The sequence below is a fragment of the Pogoniulus pusillus genome, chromosome 24 (assembly GCF_015220805.1).
Source record: "Pogoniulus pusillus isolate bPogPus1 chromosome 24, bPogPus1.pri, whole genome shotgun sequence".
NCBI classification, from domain to species: domain Eukaryota; kingdom Metazoa; phylum Chordata; class Aves; order Piciformes; family Lybiidae; genus Pogoniulus; species Pogoniulus pusillus.
Window position 1 is genome coordinate 11546305 of NC_087287.1, and position 27050 is coordinate 11573354.

The window sequence follows — 27050 nt, forward strand, 5'->3', positions numbered from 1 at the left end:
GGCCTTCAGGTCATCTGATTGCATGGTTAGACAGATTAACTGCCCAAACTGGAAAAAAAATCCTGGTTTAATTTTTTTTCCTGGAGTTGCTTTATTTCTCACTGAGGAAAATAGTGGAGAGAGAAGGAGAGTGCAGGTTCTTGTAAGTGATAGTGAGTTCTTGAATGTATCTTGTGTCTTCTTGCAGAGTCTCTGCCTATGGGGAGTATTTGTTCTTTGGAAAACCAATTAGTGTCCTCCTGAAATAGTCTGGGAGTCTTCACACTTTTGCTGTGTTTGAAATTTACTGTGGTACCATATGTCTTTCAATATCTCTGTGCTAGTGGGGGGTAGATTGCTTCCAAGACTGCAGTAGGACCTGGAGGAAAAAGAAGTTTGTCTGAATCTCTGGTAAGATTCTTTCTCAGTCCTGGGAGAGATTGTGTAAAGCTTCAAATGAGGATAGTGAACATGTTATGATGTAACCAGTCAGCAGCTTGCTGATGGCATCATTAAACCGTGCTTTCGTGCCCAGGGTTTGTCTTTACACGTGTGAGATGTATGTAACTAGAGCTGTTCAAATATTAGGATTTCAAGTGCTTGTAGCCATATTTATAGAGGTCATAGTGTGGCAGCGTTCATACAGCATAAATGCATTTGTTTCTCTCTTCTGCAGGAAAAAGGACAGCAGGATATGGGCTAATTTTCCTGATCTGCTTTGGAGAGGTTTATGTGCCAGTTAAATACATGTCACTAGTATTTAAAAAAGGGTGATGAACACAGAAATTAGCAGCAGGACTTTTTCAGAAGGAAAGTTGATTTGTTTTTTCGCGTCAGTATGGTTTCCTTGAAATTATGGAGGATAAAAATGGGAACTGGATTATTTTGAAGGAGGGAAAAAACCCACAATGATCAAGGAACAAGTGCTACCATTGATTCCTATTAGCAAAAGAGAAGACAACCATAGTAAAAAGAAACTAGTATGAAATATATGAAATGTGGTTACAGGTTGGTAGCTTGCTAGTAATTTGATTGTCAGAGTATTTTTTGTCAGTGGATTAGAAGTACCCTGCAGTAAGCAGTCAGAGATTGCATAATACTAACACAGTGTTGTTCAAAATGCTGCAAGGTCTTAAGAAGAGTCTGCTCCTTCAATGACAGCTTCTAGGGTATAAATATCTTCTAGGCTTAGTCCCTCTGTAAGTCTGTTAGTAAAACAGGCTGTGAGAGGTAGCCGTTTCTTGCATGCTTTTGTAAGACTACTCTAGCAGCTCAAGGTGTTGAGTGCAAGTGAGAGTTAAGCAGAATTCATTACATACTCTCTAACGTTTTGCTCTAATGTGTCAGAAGTCTTGGACTGAATGTATGATTGTGTTTGCATTAGAACTCACCCTGCTCCTGTTTTGTTGCTGGTGCATGCACTGCAAGGCACAGATCAGTGATTCGTGATGGGCACAAACGCTTCTCCAAAACATGTTTCCACAACAATCATTCAATACTTTGTTTTATGAGGCAGTAACAGCAATTACTGGGTACTTGAGAGGTGGTTAATAAAAAGCCATTATTAGTTAAAACAAAGTTTTAATTGTTCTGTAGCTTTTAACTGAACAATTGGCATTTCAGCCTGCACTGTGGATTCCGTAATTACACTCGACTTGGAAGACCTAGCCATTCATCACAAGTCAGGGTTTCTCTACAGGACAGATAATTTGAGCTCCATCTTTACCCTGACTGCAGTCAATAGAAGCTTTATCATTGCCTTAAGTTACTATTTGAAGGCCATTGAAATGTATGAAAAGAGGTCTGAGGATGTCCATACAAACCCTGGGAGCAAAATGAGGCCCTATAAAGGCTTTTCCCCTGCTTCTATTTCATGAACACCCTTTTTGGCTTCCTTGTGATGATTAAAAATTACTGTGTTCTCATCCCTCGTTCATTGACAGGGGATAGCTTACAGTTGGAGTGAAAGGCCATTTGTCTATTTCATAACTGTCCACAAAGCAGTTTCTGGCTGCAAGTATTTGCTATCTTCCGTAAATAATCAAGAAACACTAACCAGAGCTGCTGGTGAATATCTTGCTCATGATACATATCTCTGGCAGGTAAGAGCTTTGGAATTTTGATGAAAGGGAAGGAAAGCGTTTCATTACATGGTTTTTCTAAAAATATGGTTATTACCACCTCAGAAATGTTAATGAGAGCCTTCCCATCTGCCAGATGCTGTCCTCCAGCAGTTCAGATATTAGCTATGTACTGTTTATTCTTGCCTGTGTAGTGTGCGGTATGATAAATGCAGAACTACTTGCAGTCATGCTTACAGATTTCAGCACTTTTCAGATACAAGTATTCACATAATTAATTGGAGAATGTATTTTCGTGGCCCATACCTGACAGGTTTGTCCCTATTTGCAGTAAAATAAACCCCAGCATTTTTATAGCAAAGACTGACCCTTCAATAGGCAGGATGGGAAGGGGTTGGAAGCACCTGCAAGCGAGCATCTTGCTCAGGATCTAACAGCTAGAACAACATCCCCCAGTATGTGTGAGAAGCTCAGGCTCTGTTTCTAGAGTCAGCCAGCCCCACGATGTCCTGGACAATCAACCAGTAGTGGTGGGAAGCAGGAGGTCAGTGTACTGTGCTGACTTTGTGGTTTTGAGCTTCTCTTTACACTGTTCTGTGCTTTGCTGTATTTGAGTGCCTAGATTGCCTGCCCGTGAAGGAGCAGTTGGGAAGGAATATCTTGATCTGTAGAGACCAAGACCATTTCATGTTCTGGAGAAGAGCTCTGCGAGGAATATCTGACAGAGACCTTGCAGGTTTTCTTTGGCTTCATATACATACTCACAGATTTCCTGACTCCATATATCACAGTATCATCAGGGTTGGAAGAGACCTCACAGATCATCAAGTCCAACCCTTTACCACAGAGCTCAAGGCTAGACCATGGCACCAAGTGCCATGTCCAGCCTTGCCTTGAACCCACGTCCAACCTTGCCTTGAACAAGGCATATAGAAGCAGATTGCTCACTTACTCATCACTAGAAAACTTTCAATTTACAGTTTAGGCTTTCCTCAAGCTACGTTTGTGGTGTGTATACAATGGGACTTTACCTTTGTGTTACTGCATACTTCTTAAGTAAATACTGTTGACTCATTTAACGCATTTCATTAGTCTGCAAAGAGGCATCAAAAGATTCTTAAGGAAAAGAAAGAAAATCTGAATTTTCCTGGAGTGCCTTAAATTCATGAAAATGTCAAAATGGAAATGCGGAAACTAAGGACTTCATTTTTCTTTGTGGAAACACCCAGTTCTCATAAATATGTGTGGGAATGGATGGGCTTATGACTACTGAGCTTCAAAATGATGGAAGATATTGTTTCTGTGAGGATTATGAGAGTATGTAAATATAGCAAGAGAGCAGATAATGCTTTAAGGAAATATCCAATTTATCCTTTCTTTAATTAAGGGAAATGATGTATGAAATGAGCTTTCTATCACTATGTCTTCTGATTAATCTATTGGCTTGTGTGGTTAAATATGTACAGTGTGAGTGCTCCAGATTGCTCAGGAGTCACTCACCAGAATAATGGTAATTAACATTTGGTGGCTTCTATATCTTGTTTGCATTTATTGAACTGCTTACAGGAACCCTTTCCATCATGCTATGGCTCCAAAGGCAAGCCATTCTTTCTTGAGCTGTTCTGCTAACCTTTTTAAAAATCGTGGCCAGTCTGTTACAGTGCATCCTTCAAACAATTCCTTGCAATTTTGTTGGAGTTTATTTGAAGTGAAAGTTCTTATTGTTAGAATGGCCCTTTTTGGTTCTCTGGCAGCGTGATCAAACACCACTGTGGTAGTGATGCAGCATGTTTAACATCTGGGGACAGTGTCCCTAGAGTCGGCTGTTGGTTTTGAATGTACTTTCCAGTTATCCTCTGATTGCACTTTCTCTTGCATACACAAAATGAAGTCATCCCAAGCCTTCCTCTCACTTTTTTTTTTCTCTCCAAACAGATAATTGTAGGAGTTCTTCTGCTTTACTACCTTCTTGGAATCAGTGCCTTAATTGGAGCAGCAGTAATCATAGTCCTTGCACCTGTTCAGTACTTTGTAGCCACAAAACTCTCACAGGCCCAGAGAAGCACATTGGTAAGTGTCTTCAAAATAATGCATGATGTGAGACCTCTGGAAATTATGCATTGGTCTGTGCTTGGAATAGCAAAGCTAACCCTGGATATTGATCAGGAACCCATTCTAAAACATTTTGTAATGTTCAAGAATGTGAAAACGTGATAAATGTAAAGAGTAAAGGTTCTGGTTTGGGGGGGTTATATTTTTCAACAAGTATGCATTACCCTAAGAGCAAAAAAACTTAAGACCTTCCTAATTTGCAAGTGTGCACTGTCAGTAATCATGGACTGAAATGACTTTGTGCAGTCAGATGGTGCACAAATAAGTAACTCATGCAGGGCAAGCTGTCCAAGGGGAAAGGTCTGTATGCAAACTTAGACCCCCAGATATATCATAGATGTGGACCTGAAACTCTTGATGAACTCTCCACTCTTCCACCACAAATCATGGGTGATAATGGGAGCTGTTGGTGCACCTTGCTGTGTGAGAAGTAATGCCTTTTCCCCCATGTATATGTATATGCAGTGGACAGGTACAGCATTCATCTCGTAGCACCCAAGCAGCCAGCATCACCTAGAAATCCCTACAGATGGGAGCAGCACACTTGGTGATAAAACTTTCTCTGCTGTGCAGTACAAAGACCCTAGAGCTAGCCTGAAAACAGGAAGCAGCATAGCTCCCAGTTGTGCTTTACTGGGAGTGTAACTCTACCAGGGTATAATTGTGCTTGAGCGAGCTGGCCCTGCTCATCTCCCTACAGGATCCCAGCTTCCTGCTAGCACAGCCTTGCTGCTTTGTAGGCTGGCAGCAATACTTCACTACATGTTGAAAGGGCAGAGTTTTGTGCCCAGTGGCAGCTTTATCTGTGTGTTCTGATCTCCACTGTACCCTGTCAGTGTGCCTGCTGAAGATCCAGTCAGTGTGCTAGGCAGTGCCAGTCACGAGAGACTGCCCTGCAAGCAATCTGAAAGCTGAGGAGTACAATGTTCAGTACAAGCTGTGTGAGTGGAGTGCAAACCAACTGCCTGTTCATTTGAGCTCTAGGGAAGCTCACCTTTGTGAAAAACAGTAATGAAACATCTGAATGGACAGAACTAGTGAAGTTCATCTGACTACAAGGGGCTGCATATAATTTTTGTGCGATACAAGTTCTTTAATCATAGTCTCTAAATAAATAGGTCTGTAATGTTGTAGGAGTACTCCAATGAGAGACTGAAGAAGACAAATGAAATGCTTCGAGGCATTAAGCTCCTTAAACTCTATGCTTGGGAACACATCTTTCACAGCAGCGTAGAGGAAACCAGACAAAAAGAAATGACTAGCCTCAAGTCTTTTGCCCTTTATACCTCCATATCCAGTAAGTCTCTTCCTTCATTCTAATTCACTGTTCAGCTGAAGTACTACTGCATTATTAGCTGCTAATGAGTTTACTGTTTCTCTGTTAATACTGTTGCTTTAGGCTCTGATCTGTACTCACTTTCCATTTAGTGAGACTTCCCATTTAATTCAGTAAATTTTTGCCTGTATGGGAAATATTCCTGAAAAAGGAAGTCAAGATTAATGCTTTTGTAATGGTTTGGATGTTACCTGCCCCCCCACACTTTGCAAATCACCTAGACTAGACTCAGCCAGCACTGGAAATTTGAATGAAGCTTATATTTACAGCTTAGCTCAATATACAAGCAGATATTTACAGTATATACAGTTATATACAGCAATATACAAGGTAAAAGGTAATACAGAAACACAACAGCCCTCCCAGAAACCTGAGCCCCCAGGAGGGGCTCCCAACCACCCTTTCCACCTTCTCCCACCCCTCTCAACCTTACCCCAGTCCCAAGGAAGAATGGAGGTTTGGTCAGGGGGCTAGGAAGCAAAGTGGATTAATCAGAGAGACGGTAGAGAGGCTAGAGAGAAGTGCAGCTCAGGCAATGCCCCAAGAAGAAGTGCCTTATCTATGTTTCGATTCTTGTTCTTATACCTCTCAGCAAGCCTATGAGTGAAGTAGCCATCACCCTTGTTTTCTCTTTCACAGCCTGTAATCTAGTTCTTCTCACCAAAACATTCTAGCTAGCTTCAAACTAGCACAGCTTCATAGGACATAGCTGGAGAGGAGCTTTTAAGGGACAAGTATTTCACTAGCTGCCTTCGGCTTTCAGTATTCTCTAGAACAGAGCATTCAGGTGGAAACCTTTCTCGATGCTTCTTTTTCTGTCCTCCTGTGTTTTCCACAATGCAGTGTGTCATGTTACGTCAATTATCTTAGCATGGAAGCTCCAGCAGATGATACTTAAACTTTCTCACTCAAAATTTGGATTCCTTCTAAAACCAAATGATTCTTAAGACCTTTTCTAGATCCTGAAAAGGATGAGAATAATGGAAATTTCATCGCTCCATGACCAGATTCTTTTGTCTCATGTCATCTTTCAAGCTGCTTTAAGGCATTTATCATCCTTTTAAAAAGACCTAGGCCAAACTGAACTCTGTATTTGAGGAGATCATATGCAGCACCTGTATAACTGCTAGTGCAATTCTTTAAAAATGACTGAAGTCGTTGTGAAGAACTTCTTTGTAATCTGTAACATATTAATGAAACAGAAACTTGCTTTGAGAAGTATTCAAATGCCCTAAGATACCTGTGTGGATATCTTCTAGGCTAATAAGGAAGGCTGCTTCTTAGGAAAACAATTTGCAGAGTGGTTAGTGTTGTTTGATTTCATTCACCTAAGAGATATGCAGCTGGCTTTCTTCCCTGCCAAATGATCACAGAGGCAATGCACTCTGAGGGAAAGATCCTAATCTGGCTGAATTTGACTGACATTACATGGAGGTTTTCTTTGACCTTTGAGGCCAGAATTTTTTTCTGGAGATGCTGAGCTTTCTGTCTGTAGAGTAGCTTCTGTTTTGACATAAACCAGAATTTATGTGGAGTAGATTGTGTGACCAGAAGCTTGGTCATACACCCAGCTCAGCACAGATGGGCTCCCTTTGTTTGTATTTCTTCATGTGGCATTAAAATCTGTTTACAGTCAGAGTCACAGATTCAGCTGTAGGATTGAAGGAGCTATAGAGGCTTATTGGATTTTTAAATCCTTCCAGTATCAGTTTATAACAGCTACAAAAAGATGTATTCATCCCAAGGGTACTGCCTGGTCTGCAAAGAAACAGTGACATAAATACAAACTATGTTATTAAAAACAATTCTGAATATATATTGATGTTTCTTGAAGCACTTTTTGCTTGCATTTGTGTTCTTTGTATTATGAGTGATATTTATGTGTATGTGAGACACAGTACATCAGTTTCTCAGCTGGGAGGTTTTTCATGTTGTTGTTAGGTATCATTTTTTGCTTATAAAGAGTTCCTATAGTGTCAGCTTAGGAGTTTCTCACACTCTCTGCAGCAGAAATTACACTGATCTTTACAAACTTGCACTTTAGCAGACTGTATATGGAGCATAAATCTAGGAGAATTTCCCAGTTTTCTTACCACGCATATAAATAGAATGATAGGCATAATCAGCACAAAGTATTTGCTAATATTATCATCGACATGATTTAATTTATTCAAAGAAAGAAAAAAACATGTGCAAGAAACAGGAGATAACTGAGATTTTATGTATTATTGATCAAGACGAAGGCATACACTTCACAGAACAGTAAGAAAGCAGAAGTTGGGGGGCTATAGACTTTTTTTTTACTCTGTTGAATGCTTTTCTAGCTATACTTGGCTATCAACATGAGTAAGAGAATGTACTTGGAGCTACTTCAGTTCATGAGGAATAGGTTTGTATTGGATTACAGAAAGTACACCTGCAAGTTTCAGAGCAGTATTGGGTGAAAATTTCATTTCTAGACCACACAGGAACTGAATCTCATCTGCCTCAGCCCTGTGTCTGGGTCCATTCTGTATGTCTCTGGGATTGGTCCTTCTATAGTTATAATGAAAGGCACCCATCAGCATCAAAGCTGGCCTGCAAAATTACTAGTGACAGCTTGTGAGTTTTGTCAGTGAATTCTTTAACTGTAGCAATGATGACTCCAATGTAGCTTTTAATCCTGTCTTTGAATTTACAGGATTCGTATGTTTGATTTTACAGGATCCTACATTCTGTCCTATACTGGGATTGACAGGATTCAGTACACACATTTTAATAACTTAAAACCTAGCTGAAATCAAAGCTCTAATACATTTCAGTAGTTAGAACCAGCACCAAGCTCCCAAGGAAGCTCACAAAGTAGCTAAGCCTAATGATGCAGGAGTAACTGAATAAATCCTCCATAAAAATAAACTGTCAGTGGTACAGCAGAGGGTTGGAAACCTTTCCTTACTCTTTGAGCTTCATCCTGAAACCTGAGGGGACAAAAAAGCCCTGAACTTGAGAAGTAGGTCACAGCTTGGTGTATGTGCCATGGCTCTCCTAGGAGGTCCTGCCGCAAGGCTAGGGGATGGGGCAGAGCCAGGTGCGCAGCGAGCCTGTGCTGCCACTGCTGAGTTGACTTTCCCCTCACTATCAGGTATTCAAGTTACCTGCCTGACCCTGTACCAGCTTGGTCTTTCTGCCTGAGATGAGATGGAGACCTGCAGCACCCCTCACCTGAGCCACATGTGAGCTGGTGGCAGCTCAAACCCAGTAATCTTTTTAGGATGCATTGCTGGATTCTGTCCTGATAATGTGAAGGGAAGTAAAGCAGAGGCATTTTAAAGCAAAGTGTTGATGTGTGGAGATGCTTGCACGTTCTCCCTATCTTAAGCACAGACAATACCATTACAAAGCAGTGCTAGTAGTGTTTTGGCTTTTAGCATGTCTGAATGGCCATTGTTTCTAAATGTTCCTACATGTTTTCCTTCACAGTCTTTATGAATGCAGCAATACCAATTGCAGCTGTACTTATAGTAAGTATGGACCTTCCTAAGTAGTATCGATTACAACTGCATTTTCAAGTGTAAGTGATGTGGAAATGAGGAAGGAGGAGGACAGGATGCAAACCTGCTACACATTTGCAGTTCCTCTGGGAAAGAATGGAAAATGCTCGCTCGTCATCTCGACCAGAAGCAGCCTGGAGTATGCAGCATTCCCCTAAACTGTTAAGAGAGTATATATTTAGATTCTCTAAGTTAAATGCTTATGAAATGTGACATGTTTGTGCATTTCCTTCTTTATGACAAAACACTGATGATGATGTCTGTCTCTTCATAGACATTTGTGGTCCATGCTCATCTGACAACAAAGGCTGACTTCTCCCCATCTGTGGCATTTGCCTCCATCTCTCTGTTCCATATTCTTGTGTCTCCGTTGTTCCTGCTCTCCAGTGTGATCAGATCCACTGTCAAAGCATTAGTAAGGTGAGAATGACTCCTCTACCACCTCTCTGACTTCTGAGAACGTGTTTCTGGCTCATTCTACAGTTGTTAAGTTTAGGAATAGTGTGGGGATTATTTCTCTGTTGTAAATTGCTTCCCAGCTTTTTACCTTGCATGCCTCCCTTGGCTGTAGCACGTGAGCCAAGTTATTTGCTGATACAGTTGTCACAACCAACATTTTGTGATCCACAGCTAATGCTTCCTTGAGTAGCATGGGTTGAGCTATGCTGATACTGCATGCAATGTATATGTGGTAGAAAGAAAGGAAGCCAAAACTCAGTTAAGATTCAGTTTTGCAAATCACCTGTCAAGCATGTAGAAGGGAACAAGGTAATAACCAAAGCACATGTTTCAGCATGCATCTCGGGCTGTGCTGAGCCTTCACCCCTTTGAGAGGCTGCCTCTTGGTGGGGAGTTAAACTTAGACTTAAGTAGTTTTGGGTTTTTTTAATTGATTATGTGTCAGAGTAAGCTCATGACAAAATGTCTACTCTAGACTTGAGTTTTTACTTCCTTATAACCATGTTAGTCTGAGAATTCAACAGGTGAGAAAAATCTCCCATTGCTGTTTCTCTGGGAGTTCTGAGTACCTGATTTGTGTAAAAACCTCTTTGTGCTTCTTGTATGCAGTGTAACTGTACCTGACTGTTAGAGGAGTAAGATACAATCTGGATTTCTTGCTTTATCAGGACTTGCTTGTGACCTCCAGTATAGCTGTCTGAAGAGCTTGTCTAAACCACAAAACAGATACTGGACACCAGCCCTTGTGTAATTGCCTTTGTGTCACTTCAGAGATGGAGACTGCAGCAGGAGGCTGAGATTGACCTTGCTGTTTCAAAATTCCCTGACAGTGCAAAGTCACAGCTGTGTCCTCTCCTAACAAGTGTGACATCTGAGAGCATTGGCAGCTGGCACAAAATTTTTTGCAGCCACTGGGTAGTCCCTAGAGTCATGGCAAATTGGCACACTAAGATTGCAAGCCAGCAAAGCATTGGGGGGCCTGCACTGCTAAGGGGTATGTAATTTGGCTTGTCTGGAAATTCCTTTGTAAATGTCTGTCTTTCTGTGCCTCTTAATGCTGCAAGAGCAATTCTAAGCTATTAGTATTAAGTATTAATTGTTGCTATTCTGTGGCTATTTTCCTGTTAACAGGAAATGGTAACATGTAGTGCAGGCAGGAATCCCTGGGTTCAAACCCTGCAAGAAAGTTGACAGCATTCTTGTCTTCCTTGCTGGCTCTGTCACAGTAACCCAGCAGTGCATGAGAGTGCACTGCTCCATAGTGCTGCCGGTGGCACTCTAAACGTGGTTTCTGAGTGCTCCATTCTTTGGTGCAATGTTTTGGAAACATGTGCCAGGTATTTTCAATACATGCAAACAGTGTAGCAGGCAGTTATTAGGAAGCTGGTGTTTCTGCCAACTGAGCACAACTAATGTTTGCTTGCTCTAAGTGTGTCCTGCTGTTACACCTTCCTGCTAATAAACATCTGAGCAGGAAGATCAGAAAAAGGTAACCTAACTTGATAGAGTTGTAGTCTGAAGAACGCTGACTTCCTTTAGTCTGCAGATGACACCAAGCTGTGTGGCACAGTTGACTTGCTAGAGGGCAGAGATGCCATCTAGAGGGACCTGGACAGGCTGCAGAGGTGTGCCCAGGCCAACCTCACAAAAGTCAACAAGACCAAGTGTAAGGTCCTGTACCTGAGTCGGCACAGTCCCAAGCACAAATCCAGGCTAGGTAGCAAATGGCTGAGAGCAGCCCTGAGGAAAAGGATCTGTGAGTCTGGGTTGATGAAAAGCTCAACATGAGCCTGCAGTGTGAGTGCAGCCCAGACAGCAACCATGTGCTGGGCTGCAGCAAGAGCAGCAGGGCAAGGGAGGGGATTCTGCCCCTTTGCTTTTGTCAGACCCCACCTGGAGTACCATGTACAGTTCCCCAACACAAGAAGGATGTGGAACTGTTGGGGCAAGTCCAGAAGAGGACCACAAAGATACTCAGGGTTGCAGCAGCTCTGCTGTGAGGACAGGCTACAAGAGCTGGGGCTCTTCAGCCTGGAGAAGAGAAGGCTTCAAGGAGACCTTGGAGTGGCCTTTCAGTGTCTGAAGGGGGCCTACAGGAGGGCTGGGGAGGAACTATTGACAAGGTCTTGTAATGACAGGACAAGGGGTAATGGGTTTAAACTGGGAGACAGGAGATTCAAACTAGATATTGGGAAGTGGCTCTTTCCAGTGAGGGTGGTGAGACACTGCACAGGTTGCCCAGGGAGGTTGTGGCTGCTTCCTCCCTGGAGGTGTTCAGGGCCAGGTTGGATGAGGCCTGTGGCGGGGGGTTGGAACTGGATATCTTTGAGGTCCCTTCCAACCTAAACCATTCTATGATTCTAGGAACTAAGTGAAGCAGATGATCCAGCAGTGAAAACTGCATGCAAAAGACACAAAGAGGGCTACAGTCTCTGGTGACAGGTGCTACTGAGGACAGTAATATCCACAAATAAGCTTGTCAGTATCTTCAGTGTGCCAAATTGCAAAGCAACCTCATAGATTGTCATGGGCACTATCAGAACTGTGTGATTGATCCCAAGAGTAAAACAGTTTTAAAGCTGCTGTTCCACATAAGGCCCCTGCAGACTTTCACCCTCCAGACCATCTAGAGGGCCAGTGTGTTTGCATCTGAGAGGAGGAGCTGTTGACAGGCTTTAGGAAGGTGAAAAATTCTCTTACCTCTGAAAATTTTGGGTTCGTGTTTGTGTCACTGAAAGTTAAAGCTGAGCAGCCAGTTGATTGATTTCTCAAATGCAAGGCCTTCAAGGACAAAGTGTGTACAGTTTTCCATCAGCAAAGGTCAAGTAGCAAGAGAGACATTATGTATCTTACTGGGTTTAATATGAAACCGCTTTTTCAGTCAGCTGTGCAAAGAACCATGTTTTAATCAATACCTCTATTCTGTGGCTTAAAAATAAGCTCCCCCTTGGAGATACTGGAATACTGATGAAATTGCAATGTCAGTGAGACCTCTGCAAGGAGCAGCCCTTTTTTTTATTCTTTAGGAGCATTTAACAGAGTGTTAATCTGAAATGGAAGTTGCTGCCTCTAGCAGAAGATTTTCTAAGAGCTGTACTGTATTTTCTCAGTAAGTTTTTCAGAGCATTGGGCAGGGAGAAGTCTTGGTACTTAAGGGGCATCCACCTTGATGCACAACCAGAGACCAAAAAGCAAAATCAAACTACTGAATGGCTTCAAAAAGACGTGATCTGGTTTGGGCATGCATGGTTTGCTGTCTTCTCTTCCTCTCCTTCTGGACCCTGGAGCAGACACACAGGGGACTTCTCATCTGCTCTTTATGCCTTCACTCTAATGTGATTGTAATTTTCCTGTAGAGATGTGGATGCAGATTCATACCAACTCCCTATGTAGACAGCATCTAAACCATCATTTGATGGAGCTTCTAATTTCTTCCTTTGAGATAACAAACCTTCCCATTAAGGAATTTTGGTTCAGCAGAGACTGCATTAATCATTGTGCTTCTTGCCCCATCCCAAATAGTTATTCTCTTCCTCTGCAGTTGCTTAGACTGTGCTATCTGCTTTAGCCAAAATTCACTTCACTGTATCTCGTAGTCCTCAGCTGTCACTAGTAAGCAGGCAGGTTGAGAGGAAAGCTGTAGAACCAGTGCTCTCCTAGAGAGTGCTCAGGTGGCTTCCTTCTCTACTTGGATGACAAATGCTGACTGTACAGAGGGTCTGCAGTGCTCTGATGCCTTAGTCTAAGCTCTGCTTTCACAACCATTGGGCATCTTCTGAAGTTCTTAGAGAAGAATAAGTCTTCTGAAGAAGAAATTCCTGGCAGTGAAATGCAAACTAAATGCTTTTATTTTGATTGTAAAATATGATTATGCTCAATTTTAAAGATTTTTATACTAGCAGACAGCCATGTATCACTATGCTACAGTGGCATCATTTGACTGTTTCTCCCCAATTAGCCTAAGGCTAAATATTGAATTTTTTTTTTCAGTCCTTGTCAGTACATTTATTTTTAGGAACTTAAAGACCTTCTGCCACTTTAGCATTTTGGAGAGTGATAGTTAACTTATTTCCAGCTAATTGAGCCTCTTTGATGTTGAGTTCATGATGCAGTCTACTTCCTTTACAAATTTCATTTGCTGTCCCTGGGAGTAGATCAGATACACACTTTATACAGTCAGGTACAGAGGTAAAATTGATACCATGATCTGTTAAATGTCATAATAAAGGCACATTATCTCTTACCTAATTAAATCTTCGGCGGCTTGTGAAGATTTAATGCCATCTCCTTTGTTGCTGCTTGTCAGGATGCCTTTTATACCTCATATGTTGAATGCTGCTCTGTTAGGATGTATTCCTTTTTACTACCTTTGTACACTTTGTATTTCACCGTAGCTTTTGTCTCACCATGTACAGATTTCAACAGACTGCTAGTGTTCATAACACTGATCAGCAGAACCGACTGTGCAACACTTCAATAACATAGATAACATTAGTTCTACTGCAGCATGTGGCTTCAAAAAGAGCTACTACTGTAACTGGTCTGCATCCTGCCCAGTGCCTGAAAAAATCCTTTATAACTCTCTGGTGGCATAGAAAAGCAGCACCTACACGAACCATTACAATATTGTAGCTGTTAACAGACAGCAGAATAGGTTTTGTCATCTCCCTTGCAGTACTTTCTCATTGCACCTCCAACAAAATGAGCAAAGAGGCTGCACAGCAGGCAGTGGCAGAAGTGCTAAAGGAAATGCTCTATTTTAAGCGGAAGTTTTGCATTCTAGGCTAAGGTATGATCCTGTCCTTTGCCTTTCAGTGTGCAGAAACTGAGTGAATTTCTGTCCAGTGAAGAAATTGGAGAAGAGCATGATAAATCTTCAGAGCTGAGAAGTGCAGATAATCACAGCAAATACCAGGCAGTGGTGAGTGATGCTGCTTTTACCTGCAGGTGAAGTGGCTGGAGTCATCTGTCCCTAGAATCCTTCTACAACTTTCTTTCTTAACCTTTCCATCTTCTAACAAATTATTTCTTGCAACTGAAAAAACTTCTTAACACTCTGAGCTGTGTATGTCATAAGATGGTTGTTTGTATTTAGAACATTTTGCTGGCACTGCCACCAATTACTGCTTATTTCTGTCTCTCTGATTTTGCACAGCCACTCAAAGTTGTTAACCGCAAGAGGCCTGCCAGAGAGGACTGGAACAATTACAGCTCTCACATGAGAAGACCCATTAACATCACAGAAGCAGATGATTTCTGTGTAAAGGTGATCTGAAGGTCACTTTAATAACACTTACTTCTAGCTCACTAATAGTTACTTTTGTGTTCTGATGGCAGTTTCACATTCGAGAACCAAGACTTAATGTGAACTGTCAGGCACTTGTGCTCCTGTCAGAGATTAACCTCCACCTTTTTTCTCATGGTCTTCCGTTTTAAGACCTGATTACTGTATGCTGTGATTAGATCTGTGTATTCCTCTAGATTTCACTCCCCACTTCTCTGTTTGAAGTGTTTAAGTGATTAGCCCTTTCATGAAGAAAAGATGAAAATTACCCATGCCCCTTTGGAGAGTGATGCTCTTGATTTGCTATAGAAATGGCCAGAAGTAATAAGAATCTTGATGGCTGTCCCGGTGATACTGTTTATTTAGGAAGTCTGCTGTTACATTTGCATTTCTGGCACAAGAGAGTGAATAATTTGGTTTCATGGGACTAAGTAGGACAAATGGCACTGCTTTCAGGGTTTTTCAGAGGCTGTGATCTGACATGCTGCTTTGGCACAGGATCCTTCTGGAAAAGATTTGCAGGAGAATAAGAGGAATGTATGAGAGAGGTGTTTTGGAAGGGTGCTGTAGGGACAGCAGACAGCCTGGAGTAAGAACAAAGGAGTTTGTCTCAAAGGAGAGACCACAGCAGTCATGTCTGTGAGGGCAGTATTTATAAGGTCTTGAAGAGAAAGCCAGGGCCAGCTATAATCTTTGACTTCATCTGCTGCCATCCTTGTGTGCAGTGGCACCTGGCTCTGCAGCTCATTGCCAGTGAAGAGGCATTTTTTGAGAGAGGGTCCTCTGGCAGCCTTTGGGAATCTAAAGGGAGGAATGCTGTGTGCTCTTTTGCTCTTCTTTTCTCAAGAAGTACCTTTTTATGTGTATCTCCAGGACAGGATAAAAGTGCCCCATTCCACTCCTCTCAGATCAAAAAATGTACCTTGAGTTGCTGAAAGGCTTTGAAAGCTTCAATGACTTTGAAAAAGTGTGAGAAGATCATCCTGTATAAATAGAGACCTTTTAAAATTGTCTCACCTTTCTTACTTTTCACAGTATTCATGGAAATCTCTTCCACTTAAAGTCCTGAGCAGAGCAGGCTTTGCTTCTTGGTTTTAGTCTTTCTCAGTTAAAAGATTTGAGTTACCTAGCAAAGCCTAGATGAGCTGTGAATCATATCTGAAAGAGAAAGGAAAATACTGTAATAAGCAGCAACATCTAATTTCTGTGGCAAGTTCTGCAGTTCTACTTGGGATTTGAACTGTGTAATTGCTGTATATGCTGCAGTGTCTAGGGTGGCTTTCAGTGCTCTGCAGAGAGCAAACCATGGCTGTATATAATTTAATCATGTCATAATCATTTCTCTTTTTTTCATGGGCCTGCCTTACAAATAACAAAACAGAAGAAGCCCTAAACAGGAACCTACTTATTCTCAGGAATTTCTCATATTTTGATTTATTGTGCTTGTTTGAGTCCAGAGGTGCTTGCACATCAGAGTACAGCCTTTACAAAACGTGTCATTTGCCCATTTCCTGCAAAGGTTGACTCCTCCTGTACCCAATGTAATGAAAACAGAAGTGTCTCTGATGTTGAAAAAAGAAGTCAGCTCAAAAGCTGGTTCTTTGTTTCTTTTTTCTTTCCATGTTGGTATAGATCACAAATGGATTCTTCACTTGGACACCTGAAGGTCCTCCAGCATTGTCCAACATTGATATCCGAATCCCTCAAGGTACAAAATGGCATCAGATATACAGAATAAGTTGTTTTTCTGTGAGCATTTGATAAATCAGAAGTTTATATATGCTTTCTTCTCTCACAGGTCAGCTAACAATGATTGTAGGGCAGGTTGGCTGCGGTAAGTCATCTCTCTTGCTAGCCATACTTGGCGAGATGCAGAAGATCTCTGGGAGCATATTCTGGAGCAGGTAGTGCTATTTAAAAATTCAAGATTGAGTAATGCAGAAAAGAGGCAAAATCTATCCTGGGAACTGTTATGTGGAGTCAGGAGTTTTGTAGGTGTATATTCAAGATAAATACCTTACCCTAATGGTCGAGGAGCACATAAGAAAGAACTCTGTCAGAGTCAGACAGCCCTGAATAGGAACAGATAACCTTGGGTATTTTGCACCTCGGTGACATAACCTGAGTGAAATCATCACTTACTAGGAATCAGAATTAATTAGCTCAGGTGTTGTGTTACTACAGAATGCATTTGCCCTTTCCGGCCTGAGCTCAGGTCTTTGAATGGGCTGACCAGGACTGGTCCCTGGCTGTGCTTTTAGATGTGTGCCCATCTCAGCACTGGCCTGGTGCCTGAGAAATGGAAGACTTTTCTTGTAAGTGGCAGTGACCTCAGGGTATTCCCCTGATCTGACAAGAGGGAGTAGTCAGCGCCTTCCCTCCTTCCCCAGGGGCACACAAGCTGCTGTGCTCTGACAGCCAGGTACAGACTATACCTGTGTCTCACTTTTGCACTGGCCATGAAGGGAGGGAAAACAAATACTGCCCAGATCCAGCAGCATTACTGTTTGGACTTGGTTTCTTGAGCCTCCACCTGAGCAGCAGATGGTTTATAATATATTGCAATTGCTGTGTGTGGTTTCTGGTAAATTACTGCCATCTCCTGTACACTGTGACCAATGTGTGTGAACATTTTTGCCCTATTTGTTTTACAGTACCACACTTGTTAGCCATACAGACTACTCTTTCCCTTTTGAGATACAGTTATTTGTGAGGAAAGCATGACAAATTGCAGAAGATCCTAGAGAAAGTTCAGTTTACTTCCAGCTGGTTGGGAATGAAGGAACAACAGTGAACTGAGTCGGATGCACACACTGTGGTGGGCAGAGTCGTCGTTACTCCATGCGGTGTTATGCACTGATTTTGAAAACAATTCTCATTAATTCATTGAGATTTAGCAGAGAGATATTTCTTCATGCACAAGCCAGTCACACTGCACAGATTTGCACATGCTTTGATAGTAGTAGTGCAAGGAAGGAAGTTTCTGTGTTTTATAGGTGAGGAAAATGAAGCATAGGAAGGTGACCTGGTGAGGTAGACAAGACCAGAAGCCAGAGTTCCAGAACGTGGTGATCTATTCCTTAAAACATACCTCCCCAAGCAGAAAATCCAAGTGTGGCAAGGAACCATACAGAACCCCTGCAGCCTTATTAGGTGAACTAATTTCATCTTGGTAAGGCTGTAATTTTTTTACAGATGACATAACATGATTAAGAAGTGTAATTTGAAAGTCTGAAGCTAAACTAAAACAGATGACATGATGGTTCCAATCAGACTGTGGTTTTAAATAGCACTTGTTTAGAAGTGCGTGCTTCCCAACAGTGTAAAGGTCAGAACTGGTTTTCATGTCTTCTGTATGTGCCAAAGTATCACAAGGTAAAATTCAGTTCTTACTACGTTCGCTTTGCTCTCTGTCAGACAAAGGGGCTGTGGCTGAAACAGTCTCAGCACTCCAAGTGCTGGCTGCAGTGGGACAGATTATGTTTTATCTCATCTTCCAGGGCTACTGCCCTGTGTACTGGTCCATTCAGAATGATGGATGCAGACACTGCGGGCTGCACACCTGTGTTGTAAAGCTATCTGATGAAAGCTCCCTGCAGTCGATAAGAATACTAATGCCTGGCCAGGTACATGCAACATTATCCCAGGTTCCAGGAGAGTAGTCACTCTCTTGGAGCTTGTAGCCTTAGCTCAGGCAATAAAATGTCACCAAAATCAGTGAGACCTTTGTTACAGTTCCTTCTTTGGGGTGAGATGAATGCTTGGCTTCAGTCATTCACATGAAGAATAGTCCTGAATTACTTCATTCCAAATTTCCTTCCCCTTCCCTTCCTCCAAGGTCACAGCTATGAAGATGAGGGACGCATCCTGCTCACATGACAGTCAGTGCTCAGGAAATGGGGATTCTATTCCTGGCCCTTCCCTTGGTCTAATGGATAACCTTGCACAAGTCATTTCCCTCCTCTGCACCTCCATGCTGTATCGATAGAACTGGATTAACTTCATAGCACCTTTCTTTGCTTCTTGCACGAGTTGTTTCAAAACCTTAAGAAGAAATATATTTTATTCTTGAGCTAGGAATGGGCTCATCACAAGTGAGCACAGGCTCGTTTGTGATTTTATTGTTGTCATTTGTATTACAGTGTGTGCCTGGAATATCCAGCTCAGGTTACTGTCCCTTGTCCAAAGCAGGCTGAGAGCATCTCAGCATAAATATTTTATAATATGGTTAGAGATTAACAAAACCAGAGAAATAGATATTTATGTTCTGAACAGATGGTAAATAGTATTGATCTGACTGGTTATTGGCTAAATAATTATACTATATGTCATGCTAATCTCTTCTGAGTGGTATCTTAGTTTAAACAGTTCCCAGGGAGCAATTTAGAGTAGAAGTCTTTTTGGAGTAAATAATATCAGAAGACTGACCTACAGAAGAAACAGTTTGCTTGAGCAATTATGTCATTAGTTTCTAAACAAGGCACACATACTCTCATTTGAATCTAGAGTCCTTATAATGTGAAATGCCAGATCTATTAAGGTTGTTAACAGGTTATTCTTGTACTTTAAGTGGAGCTGACTGGCTTTGAATGGCAATTTTTGAAGGTATTTTGACACCTGAAAAGTACATTGATTTTACAGATATGTGTGTACTTTCAGAAACACTCAGGAACTTGATAGTTTTTGTAAAGAATGTGTTGCTACTTAGTGATATGCAGAAGGTTCATGGATTCTTGCCCCTGAGTTGACAGTGTCATTGTAAAGGCCAAGTGTGAGGTAACTGGAAGAGCTTTGTCCAGTACGCTGGCATAAAGGCACTAGTGGCTGGCTGCCCCTATCAAGTTCTACAGTAAAGTGAAGTCAGATATGGTTATTGCTCACTATACAGTAACTACTTTTCAGAAGGGTCTCAAACCAACCTTTTTAACTACAGATAGTTTATTTCCTGGTTATTTAAAAGCAAATGGTGTTAGCATAAAGGTAATGTAGCATCCTGGCCTGCATCAGGAATGGTGTGGTCAGCTGGAGCAGGGAGGTCATTCTGCCCCTGTACTCTGCACTGGTTAGATCACACCTTGAGTACTGTGTTCAGTTCTGGGCCCCCCAGTTTAGGAAGGACATTGAGATGCTTGAGCGTGTCCAGAGAAGGGCGACGAGGCTGGTGAGAGGCCTTGAACACAGCCCTACGAGGAGAGGCTTAGGGAGCTGGGATTGGTTAGCCTGGAGAAGAGGAGGCTCAGAGGTGACCTTATTGCTGTCTGCAACTACCTGAGGGGTGGTTGTGGCCAGGAGGAGGTTGCTGTCTTCTCTCAGGTGGCCAGCACCAGAACAAGAGGACACAGCCTCAGGCTGTGCCAGGGGAGATATAGGCTCGAGGTGAGGAGAAAGTTCTTCACTGAGAGAGTCATTGGACACTGGAATGGGCTGCCCGGGGAGGTGGTGGAGTCGCCGTCCCTGGGGCTGTTCAAGGCAAGATTGGACGTGGCACTTGGTGCCATGGTCTAGCCTTGAGCTCTGTGGTGAAGGGTTGGACTTCATGATCTGTGAGGTCTCCCCCAACCCTGATGATACTGTGATACTCTTTAAGGCATGAAAAGCTTTTTTCCTCTTTAATTTCATTTTTGACATTTGAGTACAGATTTCTTATTCTTTTCAATGGGACTGAATCTAGTATCAGTCCTAGGGCTGGCCAGTCAGCCTTCCAAACAACTGTCTCTGGACATTTTAGTACACAAAAATGGGAAACCCAAAACCTGTCTGTTCTTCAGACCTGCCAGTGCTTATTTACACAGGCACATCCCTCAAAGGACAGGACTGATGCAGAACACAGCATGTTGCTAGTCAACTGGAAGTGGGGTTTGGGGTTCAAACTAACATATCTTGCAAAAGTGAAATTGCTGCCCTGGAAAAATACAGTTTCACAAATTTTCACTTTGTATTCCCTGAAAATGTCCTTTTTTAAATGGAACTATGTTCTTGAAACATCTGTTAGCACCTCCAGGATAGAGTGGGGGGTGATTTTATTTGTGGAGTCAAATTAACTGTTCATAAGGTAAAAAAAAAAAGTGCCCCCAAATTTTTTTTTGACTACTGAAGTCAGTTTGTGCAGAAAGAACAGATGCTGCAGTGCAGCTCAGTGATGATAAATACTGTTTGCAGTCTGTGCACTAAGTGGAATTTAATAGTTTGTCTTTCTGGGGCAGATTGCCTGTACTTGCTTAAGTAAACAATCTTTGCTTTCTGTTTGTGATACAGCTGTACTTCTGACAGTGAGACGGGGGAAGATGGCAGGTATGGTGTTGCATTGGTCTTCCTGCTAAATCCATTCTGATCAACCAAAGCTTTCTAAAGTCTGTGTTTAAGATTTTCAGTCAGAATTCTAACACTGGTGAAACTTCCACTACGATAATTAGATTAGGAGACAGTTTTTGAAACCACTTCTGTAGCTTCTGAAAAGAGCAGGACCTTTTATTGAAACATTGCTGCTTGGCTGTTTTGAAAATCATAGCACAATCTTCCTGTGGGTCTATGGAAAGCCTTCTTAGAGTCTGAACCAAATTAATGCCTATGCTACAGTATCAAATATTGCTTTAAGAGTTTAGTTTATTAAAGTAAATTCTCCCCATTACTCTTTTTTTTTTTTTTTCACATCTTGTCATAAGTTTTTCTCACCTAGCATTCCTCAGGCACACACAAACTGAGAGGTGTGGGGAGCAGCAGATGAATCCATCTGTTGGCAAGGGATACTCGCAGGGAAATTATTTTTACCAGTTAACATCGCCCAGCTTGGATTTGGGGAATAGCTATCAAACCAGCTGAGAGCAAAGTTTTCCGACATAGTTCTCATTTTAGTGTGGTGCACAAACTTCTAGAAGGGCAAACCTCGTCTAATTGACACTCCTGTCCCTTCTGAAGTCAGCAAGAACTTTGTTCAGCAGAGGAAAAATACCATATGATGTCCTTTTTTGTGACCTACATTATGCTGTGTGTCTTCTAGTGACCAAAGTTTTTTCTTGGGTCTATGATGCACCAGCTACTGCCTTTTCTTCAGATTTATCAGCCTCTTCTCCCATTTACCTTACTTCTCACATGCATTACCTAGTTGTCAGACTGAGTCCTGCAAAACTGCTTCCATGCATGTATAGTCTAAGAGGCACTTCCATGTGTCTGGAAACTAAGTCTTGTGGTAAAGGGTATTAGAAATCACAGGTCTGTCTTTTTTGGGACTGCAATTTCTGGGCCACTCTAAAGTGAAACCATTTAGATCTGTTAAAGTACAAGAGAAGTATGTTCAGAATTAGCCTTTGCACGTTTGAAGCTGTTACATGGGGGTGGACACCCAACAGTGAGGTAGCATGCACAACAGTGTGGTAAGCATATTCAAAAGTAGGTAAAACTATTAGACTGCATGAAACCAACACATTATCCTATGTCCTGGGGATCCTACCATGTTGGGTAAGTGCTATAAGAATATATTTGTCCAATACTTTTCTACAAGTTTGTTTAGTGCTTATCAAAAGTGAACCATATTTTTTTTGTCTTTCTTCCATTTTTAGGTCAGTAGAGAATTTTAACATACTTAGGAGAGCTTTATTACTGTCATGCAGTCATTTTGTAGTATTTTTCACTACAACATAGTGATAGTGCTTTAAGGTATTATTTGCATTCTCTGAAATCATTGCATTTCTGAAACAACCCTTGTTTTTTTTTCTGCAGCCCAGAGAAGGAGGCTCCTGTTGACACAGAATTCAGGTAAAACATTTTAAAAGTGGATGAAAACCTCCAGAGGTGCCTTGCACTCTCTTGGGTTGTTTCTTCTCAAAAAGCAAAAGGGGTTTCTCTGTATGAAGCTACTGCAAGATTTCGAAGTAAAATCAAACAAGTGACCTGTGCAGTTGGAGAATGGCAAAGTGTATGCTCCCGAGTACTCAGGACTGGCAAGAGCAGAATGCTCCATTACCTAACATGAAGCTGTAAATAATGGAAGCTTGCTCTTTTCCTTCATGCACTAACAGTACAGGAGTACATTGCTGCCATATCTGGAGAACATTTGATTTTGAATTGTTGACCCATATTAGAAATTCACAAATTGTGCAAAATAATCAAGATAAAACTGAGTCAGCAGTCCAGAACAGATGGAAAAGGCTTTGCAGTGTTTTCTTCATCATTATAGTCACAACTCCATTGCTTTTTCTTAACTTTTTTAAAGAGCCAACATCTCAGGCTGGGTAGGTTAATTAAAGCATGTGTGCTCATATATGCACATCCCTTAATTACCTTTATTTCCAGACATCTTGAGTCAGTAACAAGCCTACTGGACTTAACAAAAAGAAATGTGAAGTTAGAGTTATTAATCTAACTTTGAGCAAACAACCTCACAATGTTGTTTATGATTTTCAATGAATGCACAAGCTTGATCCTTTATTAGCCAAAGCACATCGCCTTCAGGGAGCTCGGGAAAGGTTTGCCTTATTTATTGTGAGGTTGGATTTTGCTGTCTGCCTCTGTGATTAGACTGCCTTGGGTTATTAGACAACAGAAAGAAATGACACTGCCGTGGTGAAAATGCATGTTTATGCAGTCAGGAGATAGGAGGTGATTGCTTGAGCCTCCAAAATAAATTCCTTCTAAGTCTTTGCCTGCTAAGGCATTTGCTTTCCTTCAGTCCTCTAAGTGTGAAACCTTAGGCACGTTCAAGGCCTTCAGAGAAAGTGTTGCACACTCTGTTCCAGAGTATTTTGTTCTCTGGTTTTGTGTCCATGTGTTTCTCATAGCTTCTTTATAAGTTTTGTTTGACTGCTTCTTTCCTATAAGAAGCACTATACAGATGCTCTTGGAAGGTTTTTGCTAAAGTATGATCTGTCCTGATATGTCATACTAGGGTCAATTTGCAATTAAAATTAATTCAGAGAGGCTCCCTACATTCTAAGTCCATAATAAACTTTGGCAAGCTCGTTGCTTGTTCCCAGATTCCTTGAGGGAAGTAATTCTCACTGATGACCTAAAAGCAGAATGGAAGCCAAATGTGAGTGATGCTGTAGGGTATTGTGCTGGCTCTCAGCATGGAGTGCACCTTACTGGCAGTGTCCATATCCTCACTGAACAAAAGCACACATTTTACAAGAGTTATAAAATCAATTTCCTCAAAACTTTACTACCATTTGTCAAAAACTAAATTAGCAGTAACTTTTTATTCTCATGGAGAATTCAGAGAAACAGAGAAACAGTTTAAAGCAATGAAAGGGCAGGGAAGGGATTACACATTTATCTTGGAATGCTCAGAGCAATTACTTCTCAATCACTGGGATGAGAATTTCATACTAATTAAAAAAAATGCTTCCCTCTTGAGGCAGGACTCTTAGAATTAGCTTTTTGAGACTGCAGCCTGAGCTGCCTAGGAAACTTTTGTCTATCTTTTTTTTCCTTCTGTGTGTGTTTATGTTTCATTTTCCAATAAAGAGAATTCACAAAACGTAATTAAATTCTAAGGAGCTATCAAATATTTGAACTTGGAAGCATGTTAACAGGATAATGTAACTGTGTATTCCTCTGGGACATCAAAGAAAATTTGGTTCTGCAGTAATCTAAGCAATTTTGGTGAAATCCTGAAAAATGGAGCAGAATGACTGACCTTAACTCCTGATAACAAAAAGATAAATTGCCTGAAGCTTTCTGCCTGCTCATGGTTTGAACTGCATTGAGGTCCAACTAGAAGGAGGCTGCTGTAATGGCTGTTTAGCAGACAAAGGCTCTGTTTGGGTGAGAGGTCTTATCTATTCATTGTGTTAGCTGATGTAGCCGGAAAGAAAACAGATAGGCTTTTTGGTGTGTGATCTCCCTCTTGACCTTCTTCTGGAGAAACACTGATTTGTCACTGAGTTTTCCAACAGATTTGGTTGCTTCGATAAAATATTTCCTTCCTCCCAGCTCTGCCTTAGTCCCCAACAGCCAACAAGAGCATCACTACTTGACTAGGAGGCAGATACTTATGTTTTTAAATAGTAAGAATAATAATAATCCCTAAGATCACATCAGGCATATTTTATTTCATATCAGCTATATCAACTAAGTCTTCCCTTCTGCTAATACATTATGAGAGCAATTCCACAAGGAGAAATTTAGCAGATATATTTTTGTCTGTGTTCTCTTGTCTTTGTAGACATAGAAAGATACTACTCATGGCTACACTTTTTTTCTTAGACTTGACTTTTCTTCTTAGAATGGGGGGAAGCAAATGTGTCTGGCTCAGGACAAATTGCCTTTGTGCATATGTGGAGTTAATTTAATTTTTAAACACCTTAAAAATATCTTTTTAGAACATCCCCCCTGAAGTGTGCTGCCTAAATAGCAATTTGCTGTGTTTTGTTGTTCTTCTTTATTATCCTAGACAAACAGAGCTGAGATTCTTGGTAATTTCCTTCCTGACATCTACACTGCTCAAGAGGCAGCCTTGCTGAGATAGCCTCTCCAAAATACCTCTCACTGCAGAAAAAGAGGGAACAAACTGAAATTCAGTTCTATGAACAGTTTTGGTATTCTGCTGGGCATTTAACATCTTCTGTTTTTTCCTACTGAGAGACAAGAAATGAAAGACAGGATTTTTGAAACCTTATTACCAAAATACTCCTTTACAAAGAATAGTGTTTCCAAAAAACATCTACTGCCCTGGGAAGTTGGGAACACTGATTTGGTTTTTGGTTGTTTGGGTTCTTTTTTCCCCAGGAAAAGAGGATCAGTAGCATATGCATCACAGAAACCTTGGTTGCTCAATGCCACAGTGGAAGAGAATATCACCTTTGATAGCCCTTTTAACAAACAAAGGTAAGAGGTTTCTGCGCTGTCACTTGAAGAATGGCAAAAGACCTTGAGTCCTGCATGGTCCCCCTTTGACCATGGTTTTCCTGAAAGGTGCAAGGGACAGAGTTCAATCTCACTTGAACTTAAGTGCAGAAGTTGTTTCATTACCAAGGAGAGTCCTTTAGTATAGAGCTACTTGACTGGTTTAACTGTCTTACAAGAACATTAGCCATTTGGGAGTGGGAATGTTGTTTATTCCAATGTCAGTGTTTGGTACATTGTCAAGGATTACTGGACTGCCTTTTCATCCAGTCTAAATGCCCACCAAGCATTCCAAGATGTTTAAGGTTAATTGCTGGTGTTCCACCCCCACCCACACCTTTTACAAGTGGTTGGCTATGCATTCACATTCTACATGCGTTTTTCTGTCATCTCTGGATATTCAAACAAGAAACAAAGGTCCTGGGCACGAAAAAAGTTAAATGCTAACCAATAACAATATACCAGGGAAGAAATGGTGCTTGTTTTGCCTGGGTTTAACTACTAGATATTTTTAACTGGGAAGCTGACCTAAGATGCTTTTTCTTAGGTGAAATACCATTTACTTCCCTGTGATTGAAAGAGATCCCATTAGAACAATTAGTGGCTAACAAATATGTTTTCCACTGTGTGATTTTTCCAGCTGGTTAATTTTTGTTCCTCTGCAGGTAGGAAATGTGCTTCTTTAGCAGTATCTATGTGGATTTTGCACTACCTTTTTTGTTTCCACAGGTACAAAGCAGTAATTGATGCTTGTTCCCTCCAGCCTGATATTGACATTCTCCCTCACGGAGACCAAACCCAGATTGGAGAGAGGGTCAGTAAACAGCTACAGGCTTCTATTTTTGTTTTAAATATATAGAAGGAGTTTTATTATTTTGTTGTGTTCTTAAAATCTTAGTGGTTATTTGGCAACAAAGCTAATCTTTCAGTGAAGTGTGCCTTTGGGTCATTAGCCTGAAAGCTGGGTGCTCAGTAAACATGGAAACGCTGTCATTAGGTGAGCTGCAATGGCTCAAATGTGCTGCTATCACAATGTTTGACTGTTCTGTGGCCACTGCCTCAGAGGTCCTGATTTCAGGGTGCATTTTTTGGTTTCTTTAGGAGTAACATAAATAATTCATCGATTTTTAGAGCACCTTCATTTTAAAAAGGACAGGTGTTTAATCAACAGCACAGCAAACTTGAACCCATCAGGGGATGTTAGGGATTCACCAGAAAGCAAACAAGTCACAGACTAGTAAACAATTTACTCAGGCATATACCAGCTCTGCTGCAAAACAAACAAACAAAAGCCCAAATCTGCAAACCACAGCAATCCACTCCACACATTTACACTTAAGGATACATTTCCATACCTGATCTCCACACTGGCTACCATGTTCATTTTGCATGGATTAGTTCCTAACCCAATTCCTCACGTACCCAAATGA

At 41.4% G+C, this 27050-nt stretch overlaps 1 protein-coding gene across 1 annotated transcript in view; it reads left to right on the forward strand.

Moving 5' to 3' along the window:
• ABCC8 (ATP binding cassette subfamily C member 8) overlaps positions 1–27050 on the forward strand; it is a 71885-nt gene that overhangs the window by 17186 nt on the left and 27649 nt on the right. The window contains exons 9-20 of the mRNA XM_064163610.1: positions 3996–4130; positions 5307–5469; positions 8968–9008; positions 9313–9458; positions 14313–14418; positions 14653–14763; positions 16414–16489; positions 16580–16685; positions 21037–21072; positions 22498–22533; positions 25504–25602; positions 26350–26434. Of these exons, the coding sequence (XP_064019680.1) occupies positions 3996–4130; positions 5307–5469; positions 8968–9008; positions 9313–9458; positions 14313–14418; positions 14653–14763; positions 16414–16489; positions 16580–16685; positions 21037–21072; positions 22498–22533; positions 25504–25602; positions 26350–26434 (1140 nt within the window). The remainder of the gene's footprint in view (positions 1–3995; positions 4131–5306; positions 5470–8967; positions 9009–9312; positions 9459–14312; positions 14419–14652; positions 14764–16413; positions 16490–16579; positions 16686–21036; positions 21073–22497; positions 22534–25503; positions 25603–26349; positions 26435–27050) is intronic.